Raw genomic sequence first — 12,598 nt, forward strand, 5'->3', positions numbered from 1 at the left:
TTTTCGTGTAGAGTGCTGCACAATGGGGTCCTGTCCGACCCTATCCGGGTCGTAGCTGGTGTGAGGCAAGGATGTATTCTATCACCGTTACTGTTCCTCATCGTAATCGATGAGATTCTGGTAGATGCGATTGACCGTGAACCAAACCGCGGGCTGTTATGGCAGCCTATAACCATGGAGCACCTAAACGACTTCGAATTGGCGGATGACGTTGCACTACTCGCGCAACGGCGCTCTGATATGCAGAGTAAGCTCAACGACCTTGCCGATCGCTCCTCCTCGGCAGGTTTAGTCATCAACGTCAACAAAACCAAATCGTTGGATGTAAACACGGTGACTTCTTCCAGTTTCACAGTAGCCGGGCAACCAGTGGAGAATGTTGAAAGCTTCCAATATCTTGGTAGCCAAATGGCGTCAGACGGCGGTACCAAGATCGACATAGGCGCACGGATAAAGAAAGCAAGGGCTGAAATTGCGAGTTTAAGAAATATCTGGAAAAACAGGCAGATAAGTGAACGCACCAAAATACGAATTTTCAACTCTAGCGTGAAATCTGTGCTGTTATACGCTAGCGAAACATGGTGTGTATCAGTGGAGAACACTCAACGGCTGCAGGTGTTCATTAACAGATGCCTGCGGTATATAATTCGGGCCTGGTGGCCTCACAACTGGATCTCAAACAACGAGCTCCATCGTCGTTGTCACCAGAGGCCGATAGCAACAGAAATTCGGGATCGGAAGTGGGGCTGGGTCGGCCACACTCTACGTAGGGGCGGAAACGAAATCTGTAAGCAAGCATTAGACTGGAACCCAGCGGGACATCGCAGCAGAGGCAGACCCAGAGGCTCATGGCGGCGAAGCCTCAATAAAGAAATAAAAGAAGTCGACCGAAATCTAACCTGGCAACAGGTTAAAGCGATAGCCGGGCATCGCTCAGGATGGAGATCTTTCAAGTCGGCCCTTTGCACCACCGGAGGTGTACAGGATCCATAAGTAAGTAAGTAAGTTTTGGTTTTTGGTGATCCGCTGAACACGGATGACTTTGTCATTTATCAGCTCCACCAGGATGTCCTTATCCTCCATACCGATCAATTCGTAGCACGAGATGACACAACGGCTAACGTTCAAGTTTGGGTGCGATACCACTTCTACCTCGGTTCCGTCGATGAGCTTTGTTAGTTTAAGTAACTTTTGCACTTGGGCCGGGTCACGGACACTCAGGGAGTATTTAGTTCCTTGCGCTTCAGTTTTCGCGTTCTCGATCGGTCCAGCACATGCCTCTACGGACTTTGAAATAATAAACGGGTTCTTTGGGAGTAGGGTTTCGCCTTTACCGATCAGCTGCAGGTACGTAATTCACCGAACTTGTTCGTCAGGTCCATAAATATCGGAAGTCTACGTTTTGCTGATCCTTCCGGGTCGCCCGTTACCTACCCCAAATGAACGGAAGAAAGCAAAACTCCAAAGTTATGAAGGCACTCATCAACCAATACTTCAGTTTGAAACAGTCGTTAGAAGCATTCTTGCAAGTTCCTGGTTCAAGTATTCAGCAGTTTCCTGTGCAGCTCCACAACAGCCAGATTTCAATGCCAGCCATGCGTGTCAAGCTACCTGAGTTGAAGCTGCCGACGTTTCGAGGATGGCTGATGGAGTGAGTCACTTTCAGGGACACTTTCAAAACCTGATTGTTGACAATCCACACTTGAACGGTATCGATCGGTTCACCTACTTTCGCACGTCGTTGACCGGAGAAGCGCTAAAGCCGTGGTCATGCCGCCAAGTTTGGCTCTCGAGGTACATGTCGTATTTGTGGACAGCGACATCATTCATTGTTGCACCTGAACACCAGTGAACAGCAAGTGCCACAACCGAACAAGCGCGTGCAACAAATTGCTCAGAACCGACATTCAAATTGTGAGAAACCGAAATAATCAGGAAAGGAACCACCTATCAAGCGCGTCTTACCTGTCCGCCGGTGTGCAGTTGAAAGTGACAAATTGACTCGCTACCAGGGTGAGGCTGCTGCGATGGCAGCAAAGGTTAGCGCCGACCACACAGTAGCGAGTAGCGGATGTTAAGCTCGCTGTACACCATAATGTAAAGGCTCTTTCATACCCACACACAAATCAGATGACATCAACTGAGAAAGCCAACTCAATTTAATCCTCAGCAATCCACCAACCAATCTTCCAAATCCCCATTCCTATTGCCAATACAAGCATGCTATGTCAATCGTCACCCACACCAGACACTCCCAGTATTGTACTACCCGCTCAAGGTGTCACGATCAGTTCTTCTCGCATTGCGATCGTGATCCATAAGGATCAATTTAGAAACACCATGCAAGCTAGAGCACTACTTGACAGTGACTCTCAGCTCTGCTTCATATCAGAACGAGCGTCACAGTGCCTGAAGTTCAAGCGATCTCGTAAAGGCACTTTCGCCCTCGCTGATCGGATGTTTACGGAGCATGGTTGCGTAGATGTGATCATCGGATAAAGTCTGTTCTTTGACCTACTTCACAAGAAGAAGATCAGATTAGGAGATGACGGGCCTATCGTTCAAAATACATCACTCGGCCAGATTGTATGCGGGAACCTTCCTGCCGAGACAGACGTGTGCAGGCCGCACATTATTGTCAACACGTGTACGGAGAAGCTCGACGATCTACTCACACGATTCTGGGAGCTGGAGTAGTGTAAAACGAACAGTGTGCAGTGGAGGAATACGCCTGTGACAAGCTGTTCGATCGCACAGCAGTGGGTGACGCAAGTAGCCGTTTCATTGTCACGCTTCCGAAGAAAGAGTTCTTGATTTGTCAGCTCGGAGATTCACGATCTATCGCGATGCGACGTTTCCTCTTCTGCCGTCTTTATACAAATCCGCAGCTGAAGCTATATAGTGAATTTATTCACGAATATCTCCACATGGGTTACATGGAGGAGGTATTTGGAGATGAAGAAGATGCTGCTTTACCGCAATACTTCATTCCACATCATTGCGCCCCGATAGTACCCGATAGTACGACTACGAAACTTAGGGTGGTGATTGACGCATCGTGCGGTACGTCGACTGGAGTCTCCCGCAACAACGCCTTGATGGTGGGACCGACGGTTCAGGACGACATCATTTCGATCGTCCTTCGCTTCTAATTCGCCCATCGTCTGGATTAGAACCAAGCAGCATTTGAAGAAGATGATTGGTCTAAGAACGGTTACTCCCGATGCGCTCAACACGGTCTTGACACAAATCGAAGCGTGTCTGAACTGCAGGCCGCTCACGCAAATCAGTAACGATCCTAGCGACTTGAACGTACTGACACCCGGCCATTTTCTTGTGCAGCGACCGCTGACTACGGTTGCAGAGCCATGGCTGAAGGATATTCCAGAGGGTCGACTTTCCAGGTGGCAGCAGGCGGAAAACTTTGTCCAGCAAGTGTGGTCCAGAATAGATGCCACCACACTGCCGCGGCCTATGGCTAATCAGAGATGCCATCCAGGAGAGACAACTTCTATGAATACTCATCGTCATTCCTTCAACGCCTGCGATTGCCGAGATAACTGACATCAGTGATGAATTCTGGTAGCTGGCCGGGTTTATCATAGTTTTTTATTGCCTAATTAGATTAATTCGTGTTCCGGCTTTGTTGATGCTACCCCAAAAGTAATTTGTCTGAAAATGTCTTTTTGCAGAAGAAGTCATTTGCAAAGTACCATTTGGCCGAAAACGTCGTTTGGCCTAAATGATCGTCTGGCAGAAAGAGCCACTGTGGAAAGTGAGAAATGATGAGTGGGGAGTAAGGCACCTCACTCACCGAAAGGTAGGAAGTGATAAATGAGGAGTGTCAAGTAAGGCGCCTAACCTTACGCTTCACTCTTCTCACTTTTTGCAGTGAGGAGTGAGAAATGAGACATATAACTCTTTACTTCTTACTCATATTTTCGCCCTTCTCACTACGAAAAGTGAGAAATGAGAAGTAAGACATGATGAGTGGGAAGTGGGGTCCTACTTCTTACTTCGCTCTCCTCATTTTTTGCAATGAGAAAAGAGTAATGAGGAGTGAGAAATGAGACGTCTAACTTCCCACTCCTCATTTCTCACTTCTTGCTGTAAAAAGTTAGAAGTGCGAAATGAGAAGTACGACGTCTTACGTCTAACTCGTAATTTCTAACTTTCCATTCCTTATTTTTCCCTTCTCACTTTTCACATTAGGGGCCATCCAGAAACCACGTGGTCATATTTTTGAAGATTTTCAAACCCCCCCCCATGTGGTCTATCGTGGTCATTTGGCAGACCCCCCCCCTCCCCCCCTTTGACCACGTGGTTTTTTTTTCAAGTACAAAAATTAAAAAAAAAACTTTGTAACTAAAACATATGGTTAATCCGATCTATTTTTAAAATGGAAGAAGATTTTTATGATGTTATCATGTTGTAATGTGTATCAGGTATTAGGTTATCTAGAACTCGCATACCTTCGATGCAACAGGAGGATACAAAAAAATGCGGACTCGCGATTTTTTTAAATACATAATTGCAATTTTTGCTTTTACAGGTGCTAATTTATTATTGTTTTGTGGAAAATTTTTAACTGTTTATGGAAATTTTGCATTATTTGCAGTAATTCTATATTTATTCAATACTCATACCCTGATTTCTTTATTGGCAATTTCCAATTCTATTATGGAAAATTTCTATTTTTTCTCTATTAAATAATCTAGAGCTGGCTCATCTCTCAAAATTTCTAATTCTTCATTGAAATTTTATTTTGATATTGACTCGTGGAATCCAATGATGCCATACTAAACATATTTTCTCGGTCACTCTGATGTCTTTCGAATAATTTCCCAATGAACTTCTATTCCATATCTCGAATATGCTTCAGTCAATGGTCCTTTCATAAGCGACTCATAGAAGAATGAATGTATTATAGATCAATTATCATTATGGAGTTCGGATCATTCGATTTATCCAATTAACCAAATTATGAATGATGTATGATATAATATCCCATTAGGTCCATTGGGTTGATATGACAATTGTTATTTGTACAAGCTACTACAGACTTTTTAGTTAAAAAAGTATGTTGAGTTTTTAATGGAATGTCTTTACTTGTCATAAGACGAGTTTGTACCTTCCCATTTAATTCCACCACTTGATTGTACCTTGACAGATACGTATTTCGACCTCAACAGTGAGGTCGTCTTCAGTCTTTCGTACTTGACTCGACTTAGGTTATACAAAACTTTTAGGTTTTAAAAAACGTCCTGGAAGTCGTAATGTTTGAACTACTTAATCATTCAAGTCCGTGAACCCAGTGCTTCTAAGGCCCTACAAAAAAGTCATAGTCATTGTGCAGCTTGATGTTGACTCAAGATAATTTTGGGTACCTTGTCTCTTAGATCTCATGTTAATGGAAATTAGGATCATATGCATATTTCATCGGATTGGGTACATACCGATGATGAGGACATTACAATTGTCATGATTGGTCACCCGAGAAGTCGTGGGTTGAACTTGAGAGCAATCACTGGCTTAACGTTCAGGATGGCCCATCTTATCTGAGTGTTCAGAATGATTCAAACATTTCAACTTCATTTGCATGCTCTTAGAATCGAAATCTTCCCAAGGTTTCGGATAACTGAGTTTTCAGTCAAATTTGAGCTCCCATATTTTTTTCTGTAAAACCAATATCTAGATGAACAATTTTACTGAAGAAAATGGTGGTCTAGCTCTCTTTTGTGATTTAATAGACAATCTTAAACGCTGGGCATATATGACCCATCCGTCCTGAAAGGTTTGAGATTTGTTTTGGAATTCAATTTCAATCGTTATTATAACACTATTTATTACCCTAGATTGTTTTAGGAATTGGAGTGTTTTTTTTCTGGAACACTGCCCCTTTTTTTCATATCGCAGGACTCTTCTTAGTTCTAAGACCCTTTTATGAATTTAAAAAGCATTTTATTTGGAATTTCATGTTGATTTTTTAAATGCAAACTTCTCTATGTCATAACCTTTTTCATACGCACTACTAGAATTTTGTGCATTATTGATCGAAAAATTTAATAATGCACCTAAATGTTCTAATTAGGTGCATTATAAAATTTTTCGATCAATTAGCCTAATTGTTCAATATCATAAGAACTAGGCTTCTTAATCCTAAATAATTGCCTACATTTATTGCTTGGATTAATTTTAAATTCCAAGATCTTCCTACTTCTTCTTCTTATTGGCATTACATCCCCACACTGGGACAGAGCCGCCTCGCAGCTTAGTGTTCATTAAGCACTTCCACAGTTATTAACTGCGAGGTTTCTAAGCCAAGTTACCATTTTTGCATTCGTATATCATGAGGCTAACACGATGTTACTTTTATGCCCAGGGAAGTCGAGACAATTTCCAATCCGAAAATTGCCTAGACCGGCACCGGGAATCGAACCCAGCCACCCTCAGCATGGTCTTGCTTTGTAGCCGCGCGTCTTACCGCACGGCTAAGGAGGGCCCCAAGTTCTTCCTAATTTTCAAGAATAATTATTCTGGAGTTGCAAGGGAAACCCTTCAGATTATGTAGAAGAAATTCTTCGGAGTCTTCACGGAAAAATCTTCAGTATTTCAACGACTTTCTGTGGAAGAGTTCCTAAAAAAGGTTCGGTAGAAATTTTGAAGAACTAGAAGAATCCGTAGAAGGATCCGAAATGCATATTTACGATGAAAATTCCAATAAACATCAAATTCCGAAGAATTTCCAGTATAAATTAGAAAAAAAATCCAGCTTACTTTTTTACATAATCTCTAAAGATTTTTTTTCAAAATCCTAGGCAACTTTAATGAATCTTCAAAGGAAATTCTTCTAAATTTCCAATGGAAATTTTTTTCGTTTTTCAAAAAAAAATCTTAGAAATTTTCAGCAGTTTTTTTAATTTCCAAAAGAAATTATTTGGAATATACCAACATATTTCCGATGGAAATTCCTAAGATTTTCCAGTAGAATCTAAAACACCAATAATGAATTTCCCGAGGATATTTCGATGTTTTTACAAGTGGAAATAACGAAAAAATTGCACTTTTGTAGTACTTGTGAAGATTGTACTTTAGAAGCAATTCCAATAGGAATTCTTTAGAAAATCAAATCAAAATTTTAAAGATTTTCTTATGTGAAAATTCCTTAAAATTTTTAAATAATTTCTTGTGCTTCTTTGCATGGTAAAGATTTAAAGCAATGTTTAGCTGAACCTACAAAGAAATCAAAATGACTTTCCGAAGAAGAATGAATTTCCCATGAAATTTTGAAAGAATTTATGGTGCAAATTCAAAAAAACATGAACCTTGAGAATTCTAAAGATTTATTCTTTGAAAATCCAAAGTATTTTTTGAAGATAATCCATAGACTCTTCCGTGGAAATTCTAAATAATGCCTCGAATAAAAAAATTTGGAAAATTTAAAAAATGTGATAGAATTCACAAAGAGCGTAGAAAAATTCATTTCAAAATTCAAAATTTGAAAACAAAAATCCAAAAACAAAAAATCAACGGTAATAGCAAAGTGTTTCATGTGGCATTGGCTATTTAATTTCTCATGAAAATTCAGAGAATTTTTTCTTGAAAAATTTAGAAGTCTTCTTCTTCTTCTATGGCTCTATATTCCAACTGGAAGTTGGTCTGCTTTTCAACTTAGTTTATTCTATTAGCATTTCCTCAGTTATAAATTGAAAGTTTTAAATGCCAGCCATTGTACGATTATATATCTTGTGTAGCAAGTACGATGGATACATTATACCTAGGGTGTCGACAATGTTTGAAACCCGAAAACATCCTAGACAGGAACGAGAATCGAACTCGTCATCTCCGGATTGGCAATCCTACGCCTTTGCTCGTAAGGCTAACTGGAGACTGAACATTTTGAAATGCACTCCCTAAAATGTTCGAAAAACTTATTTTGGAAATGAAAAAGAATTTCTGGTGAAGATTCGGAAGAACTTGTCGAAGAAATTCATTAGAATGTAAAAAAAAATATGAAAATATGAACATTTTTTTCCACCGAAAATTATTATTAGGGTACCCGTACCCTTAGTGGAGGTAGCACCAATAGTGGAGGTAGTGGGGTTTAAATGAGATTGATCATATTTATACACTTTACGATGGTTTCAGATGATGCGTCGTGCTTCAAATATCCTGTTAAATGTAACTTATCTTAGGATTTCACTTGAAAAACTATTGAAAACAATGATTTTCCTCAACAAAATTGACTCCCTTGCACCTATAGTGGTGCAACTGTACCAATAGTAGCGAGTCTCATAAGAAACCAATGGATAGCACCACTATGGGAACCAAAATTAATTTTTACCGCCACTAAAGGAACAGTGTACACATAGTGGTGCAAGCAATATTTCGTGATTGTTGATGTTAAATGACATCTATCTCATTTTTGTTAGCAAATTTATTAGTTTATCTATTGACTAAGATATTAAAGCAGTAAATTTCCCATAATTATCAATTTTTTAAAAATATTTTCTTTTGTGGATCTACTAATACCTCCACTATTGGTACCGTTACCCTATATGTATTTCCCACGAGACTGTTTTGAATTTTCAGACAGAATTCACATGGAATTTTTTTCGGCATTTACACTGGAGATGTTTTGTTTTTTTCATGACCAATTTCTAGCAAAATTTTCCAGAGAGAATTGTTCAAAAAACATTCTGAATGCTAGCACTTTATCAGGATTGTATGAAGTAAGGTCAAAGTTTTTACAGGAAATTTTTCTACTGGATTTTTCCTGAATATCCACAAGAAATTCTTTTGAAGATTTTTCTTGAATTATTGTAAAAACATGAACAGTTTTCAAAATTGTAGCTGTAGTCCGCTGATGCAAAAGTGTCGGCGGCGTGATGCCAAAAACCATCTGCGCAGGAATTAAAAAAAAAAAAAAATTTCATTTCTCTTTACCAATTTTTTTTTGTAGAAATTGAGACTGAAACGCAACCTGTTTTTTCGTTTATTTTTTTTATGGCCAAATAACTCAGATATGCATCGGCGTTGCGACCGACGCTGCGTTACCGGGTTTTCTCGATGCTTAATGCTAAATTCTTTTTAACACTGAGTTGAAAAGACGCTACGTGGGCATCGGCCCTAAGATGCGCTTTGTGTTTAATGATTAAATCATTAAATTTTGATGATTTGTATTTTATACACCGCTATTGTTATTCACCAAAAGTTTTTCGTGTAAAAAAAACCACGTGGTTCGAGAGCAACACCCCCTCCCCCCATGTGGCTTATCGTGGTCATTTTCCAAACCCCCTCCCCCCATATATGACCACGTGGTTTCTGGAAGGCCCCTTAGCCGCTTCTGCCAGACAACCATTCAGGCCAAACGGTGGTTTTGGCCAAATGGTCCTTTCCAAATGACATTTTTGGCTAAATGGCTTATTCGGCCAAATAACTTTCGGCCTAGTGACTTGCAGGGTGAAACATTAGTTTTGTGGTACTTTTCCTAAGTTGGGTAGTTTCTCCACTCAAAACGAAAAGAAATGCGTCTGCAATATTATACCATTCCATAATTGCACCGTTTTTTCAGCGGATAAAATATAAACAACGCGAGTTATTAATCTCTATAATGTGTAATACACGAGGGCTGCCAGTTAGCCTAGCGAGAAAATGTTTGGCCTAGAGTGTTGTCCGAAGAGAACCAACATCTTCTCCCTGTCTCCATTGTGATTTCCACATAAGATGCAATTCTTGCAAAGGCAGGCTTTAAAAAGTTTCCAATTGATAACTGTGAAAATGCAGAAAACTAAGTTGAAAAGACAGCTAAGTTCCAGTTGGAATCGAGAGCCATGGAAGATGAAGTTGTATGATACAAAATAATCACTATCAGCCGGCAACAGTCCTTATCAATCTGATACCTTCTTCTTGGTGGAGATTTATGGTCCATCTTGGTGACATCCACACATATGTGGGCCAGCGAACCAAGCCGAGCGCTTTGTATTGTTTTCCAATTGAGGCATTATCTGCACGTTACATATCTATTTGCGAATCTACTGAACATCCTATCATTTAGGGTTAGGCGCCAAATTTGGTACACCGCTAATTTTAAATTGCCAACACTTAGTTTTACGATATAAAAATGCGATGGATTTCATTCATATAACGTTGAACTACTTCTGCAAGTTATATCGCGTTTCTTATTCACTAATACTAATTTTCAATCTTTCTAATAAACAATAGAGGGAATAATGACACACTATGTCGATTGACTAGTTTATCTTTCAAGTACTTCACTGCCTCAATTTTGTAGTTCTCGCATGAAACTAATTGCATTATTTCCACCTTGAATCAAATTCATAGTCTCCCGATTAATACCTTTGTTCAAACAGATTTATTTAAACGCGAGTCAAATTAACTAAAACCATTAGTAATTTTTCGTACAGCAGAATACGTCCAAAACGTCCGAAAATTAGCTCGATACTCTGTTTTCAGTTTTCATCACTCCAGCAGTGAAGCACATTCTATGAAGCCAGTGCAGAAATGGCTCTACCCAGTATCGCACTACTAACTGCGTTGATCTGCAGTGCTTGTGCTGCGAGATCAGTCGATCAGCTTCGGGTCTGGTTTGATCCTCAGGACTACACCAGCACCTTTGGCGAACCGGCGTATTTGTTTCTGTGGATTGAGTTTGTTGCGTTGTAAATGTGATTCTCGAACGTTACCAAATTGAGCGTATTTCGTTATAGCGGGGTTGTGGACAGGAATGTAACGGTGAAGTTTAACGCCGTGGACGGGGCGAGTCATGTGAACATAACTGCAGAGCAGTCGCACTTCTATGAGGGTGCGAGCTACACCGAAAAGCGGACGTACGTTTCGGTAACTGGCAGCCATCAGGGGAGATTCATAATCAAGGCCGACGTCGAACCTGAAGGAAGGGCTGACGATCGTAGACTGTTTGCCCGGTTGAAGGTGGCCCTAAACCAGCCGTTGATCTACATTTCGTTGGTGATCGGATGGGCCTACACTGCATGCTGGTCGATCGGTTACTACCCACAGATTTTCCTTAATCATCAACGTAAAAGTGTAGTCGGTTTGAGTTTCGATTTCCTACACATTAACATCGTTGGGCACATTTGCTATGCCGTTTTCAACTCTTTTATGTACTGGAATAATTACATTGAGGTAACGAATGTATCAGCACATATAATAGAATATAAAATGTGTCCCTTCTACTTTCCAGCAAGAATACTTCGATCGTCATCCGCAAGGGTTGAACCCCGTGATTGGAAACGATGTAGGATTCGCCGTACATGCTTCGCTTGCCACCGGGTACACCATTCTGCAGTGCTACTTCTACCCCAAGCATGGAAATACAGTTTCCCCAGCAGCCAAAGTAATCGTTGGAACATACTTCGTTATTATAGCGATAGCGGCCAGTCAGGCTGTTTTCGGCGCATTTCACTGGTTGGACTTTTTGTACATATTGAGCTACATTAAGCTATCGACGACGTTGGTGAAGTACTTCCCGCAGGCTTATATGAACTTCAAGCGGAAAAGCACCGAAGGGTTTTCGATATGGAACCGGCTGCTTGATATCGCTGGAGGGCTGCTTAGTATCCTACAAATGGTAATAAATGCGTGGAATTTCGGTAGGATTCAGCGGTTTTAATATCTGCGTAATTAATTGTGACTAATTTTTGTTCCAGATGATTGGCAATCGATTTGGGGTGATCCCGTCAAATTCGGGTTGGGAGTGTTTTCAATTCTTTTTGACATAGTTTTTATTGTCCAACATTACGTTTTATACAGGTAATTTTTATACGTTTTGTACATAGAATGCTTTTTATTTATTATTTATTACTAATTGTGAAAAATAATCCGAAAGCTTTCAGTTCTAAACAGTACAAAAACAACTAACTTTGCCCAGAAATCAGAAAAAATATCAATATTTTATTAATAACGTAGATTATGCAAACATAATTCTAACTTCTAAAATTGCTTGAATAGCTTCATGGTAGGTTTTACGAATAATGTCTATTTTCATATTGTTTCAGAAAATCAGACCACGTGGATCATGTTTACAAAATTGGAAAACATACAAGTATTCAGACGAGTAAACTTTAACAACATTTGGTGCATTTTACTCATTAATAACCACCACACAGTTTTTTAATGTTTCAAATAATCTCAACAAATAGTCCCGAGTTCAGAGTAGAACAAATAACAGCCAATAGAAGCTTATATTATTAGTACAATGAGTACAAGTAATCATCATATTTTTCGACCAAGCCTGTGGTGAAGGAATCTCACGGTGTGCCTGAGACGGTTATTAACGAAAAAAATGTCCATCCATTCTGAACTCGCCTTTCGAAAGATATAATATCTAGGCGTCTGCTATGAAAATTTAAAAATATTTCATCTAGGGAATCGAAAGTTAAAGCAGTTACAAATTTATTGATTTTTGGGTTCGATATTTAACTAATATGCAACCATATATACCGTGATTTTTCTCCTGATTACATCCAAATAAATTATCATCAAATATGCATTTTGCAACCTCAACCAACTGTAACCTAAAACCTATTCTTTGAATAATAGAAAAAAATAACAAATG

At 39.7% G+C, this 12,598-nt stretch overlaps 1 protein-coding gene across 2 annotated transcripts; it reads left to right on the forward strand.

The window, feature by feature from the left end:
- The first annotated feature begins 10,476 nt into the window (after positions 1–10,476).
- Positions 10,477–12,266, forward strand: LOC134202770 (cystinosin homolog). 2 transcript variants are annotated; one of them, XM_062677762.1, is made up of 5 exons: positions 10,477–10,670; positions 10,731–11,166; positions 11,225–11,633; positions 11,691–11,793; positions 12,039–12,266. In XM_062677762.1, exons 1-5 carry the CDS (start codon positions 10,525–10,527, stop codon positions 12,106–12,108), a joined length of 1,164 nt encoding a protein of 387 aa, XP_062533746.1. In that variant the 5' UTR covers positions 10,477–10,524; the 3' UTR covers positions 12,109–12,266. The 2 variants fall into 2 exon arrangements, with proteins under 2 accessions (XP_062533746.1, XP_062533747.1); XM_062677763.1 differs by having other exon boundaries at positions 11,225–11,611.
- The last annotated feature ends 332 nt before the right edge of the window (positions 12,267–12,598 follow it).

This window comes from Armigeres subalbatus, unplaced genomic scaffold (assembly GCF_024139115.2).
Source record: "Armigeres subalbatus isolate Guangzhou_Male unplaced genomic scaffold, GZ_Asu_2 Contig141, whole genome shotgun sequence".
In the NCBI taxonomy this organism is placed as follows: Eukaryota; Metazoa; Arthropoda; class Insecta; order Diptera; family Culicidae; genus Armigeres; species Armigeres subalbatus.

Excerpts from the sequence above, each read along its gene's own strand:
- LOC134202770 (XM_062677762.1), top strand. The coding sequence starts at position 10,525 with ATGGCTCTACCCAGTATCGCACTACTAACTGCGTTGATCTGCAGTGCT. Across the intron at positions 10,671-10,730 it reads TATTTGTTTCTGTGGATTGA|CGGGGTTGTGGACAGGAATG; the intron begins GTTTGTTGCGTT and ends ATTTCGTTATAG. Across the intron at positions 11,794-12,038 it reads CAACATTACGTTTTATACAG|AAAATCAGACCACGTGGATC; the intron begins GTAATTTTTATA and ends ATATTGTTTCAG.